General features: G+C 37.6%; 1 protein-coding gene across 1 annotated transcript; it reads left to right on the plus strand.

Annotated features, from left to right (window-relative positions):
* The first annotated feature begins 409 nt into the window (after positions 1-409).
* LOC131876545 (uncharacterized) lies at positions 410-1642 on the plus strand. Its single transcript, XM_059221970.1, has 3 exons — positions 410-492; positions 629-885; positions 1062-1642. The coding sequence occupies exons 1-3, from the start codon at positions 410-412 to the stop codon at positions 1640-1642; spliced, it is 921 nt and encodes a 306-aa protein (XP_059077953.1).
* The last annotated feature ends 579 nt before the right edge of the window (positions 1643-2221 follow it).

Consider the following 2221-nt stretch of genomic DNA (forward strand, 5'->3'; position numbering starts at 1 on the left):
AATTTATAGTTTAAATGGGTCTCTCCACGCGTTTCCATAACTGTTTTGAGTTTTAATGAGTCTCACATAATGATCTCCAAACATTTGTTATAACTCAGAAAATTAATATTTTAAAGGATAATCTTTTCACAAAGCTTCTCAAAGTTTTATTTAAATCAGAGAATGGATAGTATTTTGGGAATGCACGATAACGTGCTAAGAAAGAGTCAGCATGGCATCCAATGACGGTGTTTACGATCTAAATTCTTATATATACTCTTTCGCCATTATTTGGGTGTAAACAATCTCAATTCTCCAAAAGAACACAGAGAAAAAGAAGAGCACAGAACCATGGCTTCAATATGTAGGAACTTTTTGCATGTAATCTCAATTATCCTATTGCAATTTTCAACGTGCCTTTCATTTCAACATGCCGGTGAAGCAACATTCCAGCTTACAAAAAATTCAATTCAGCCTCCGTTTGGAAACTCGTGAGAAAAAATCTGCATCTATGTTTTTTTCTTGAAGAGTTTTAATTTGCGTTCTGTTTACAGGAAAAACTGCTAGTTCGTTAGGAAATCTCATCTTAGTTGGATGATTGAAAGTGGTAAGCTGTCTAAGCTTTTTTACGCCCATGTTTTAATTGCAGACTGTTTCTGAAAGTGAATGCAACTGGAGTTGAGATTTATCGATGTGAGAAGAGCTCAAATGGGTCTGGGATGATGAAGTATACCCATGTTGGAGCGACTGCAAAACTCTACTCTCCTTATGGTAATCAGAAATATGTATCAGTGGGCTACCATTACTACCTTCCTCATCCGCTGGCTCAAGGAACTCAGCCCACATTTTCATTCAGCGTGGTGGAAGGAGACCCTGTGTCTTCCATACCCGAGTCAACTGTTACAGGTATTGTATATTTAATATAAACTTTGCTCATTTAGATATTGAATGTTTCAATGGCTAAACAATTATATTACAAACAAAACTCTCACTGCCAATTCTAAAAGTATTTGAATTATTTTGACCATCTTTAGAAACCTCTTGTTTATTGATTTCTGACATGTTATTAATGTGGCTTACAGTTAGCACAATCGGTACAGAGAAGGGCAAGAGTGAGGATGACATTGATGATTTGCTGTTGAAGGGAATTAGTCATAGTGGGTATGGGCATGCAAGTGATGTATCATATGTGCAACGCAAGCATTCCATGGGCGGAGTCCCCCCACCATATTGTGAAGAAGATGCAAAAGAAATCCAAGTTTCATACACTGCACAGTATTTCTTCTGGTCTCAGGATGCATCCCTTGATGCAGTAGCCATTCCTTCTGAAATAAGTACCGATTCACAAAATTCAGTCCCTCTTTTGGGGTTTTATGCAGAAGGATATCAGCACTACAGATTCAAAGGTTCTTCCTGGGTCATTTTCAATGCTTCAGCTTTGCTGTATACTTCACCGGGACAGCAAGTAGCGGGAAGACACTATTTTCTTTCACAAGTTGATGAGAAGGGAGGAGAGCCCTCATGGGAATTGTTGATGCCTTCTGGTCTTGGGAAAGTTATAGTGACTGCAAAATTAGTGAGTTCAGTTATAGTAGATAAAGATAGTATCACTTGGAGCAAACTAGAGGTCACCAGTTATGCTGCTGATTCTCCTTACATGTAAGTATATGGTTAATATTCTTCTTATTTTATTATTATTATTATTATTATTATTATTCTCACAAGTGTAGTTATGGGTATGTTTTGCCTTAGGCCATTAAGGTATCTGGCCACTTTCTCTGCCTCACCTTATTTCTTCCTTGATCTGAGACTTAACTTGTGAAACTCCTCCATGTATACACCCACATCAAGGTCTGTTTGTCTGAGATTCTACAATTTCTTGAACATCTACACTTCATATTCAATAGGCATGAATTGGACCTTGATTCTAATCTTCACTTTCTCCCATGAGACTATCTTTCTTTTGCCATCATTCACTCTTTCCTCTTGTAGGTAATTCCACCAAGCCAAGGCTGTCCCTTTCAAATTTGAGTTAGCCAACTTGACCCTTTTATCATCAAGGGTCTCTTTGTATTTAAAATAGTTGTCAAGTGCCTCTATCCAAGCAAGTAACTCTTCTGCATCCATATTTCCACTATATACTAACAATCCCTCTGTATTGTCTCTACCCACTGATTTGAGAGCATCTACAAATGCCTTTTGATTTGTAGGTATCTCTTCTGCCTTCTTAGTAGGTTCTTCT

The sequence above is a fragment of the Cryptomeria japonica genome, chromosome 6 (assembly GCF_030272615.1).
Source record: "Cryptomeria japonica chromosome 6, Sugi_1.0, whole genome shotgun sequence".
NCBI classification, from domain to species: Eukaryota; Viridiplantae; Streptophyta; class Pinopsida; order Cupressales; family Cupressaceae; genus Cryptomeria; species Cryptomeria japonica.

What these genes read in the sequence shown, in the direction of transcription:
- LOC131876545 (XM_059221970.1), top strand. Translation starts at nt 410, where the DNA reads ATGCCGGTGAAGCAACATTCCAGCTTACAAAAAATTCAATTCAGCCTC. An exon ending in GAGAAAAAATCTGCATCTAT is followed by an intron (nt 493 to 628) that starts GTTTTTTTCTTG and finishes TTTTAATTGCAG; the next exon opens with ACTGTTTCTGAAAGTGAATG. An exon ending in ACCCGAGTCAACTGTTACAG is followed by an intron (nt 886 to 1,061) that starts GTATTGTATATT and finishes TGTGGCTTACAG; the next exon opens with TTAGCACAATCGGTACAGAG.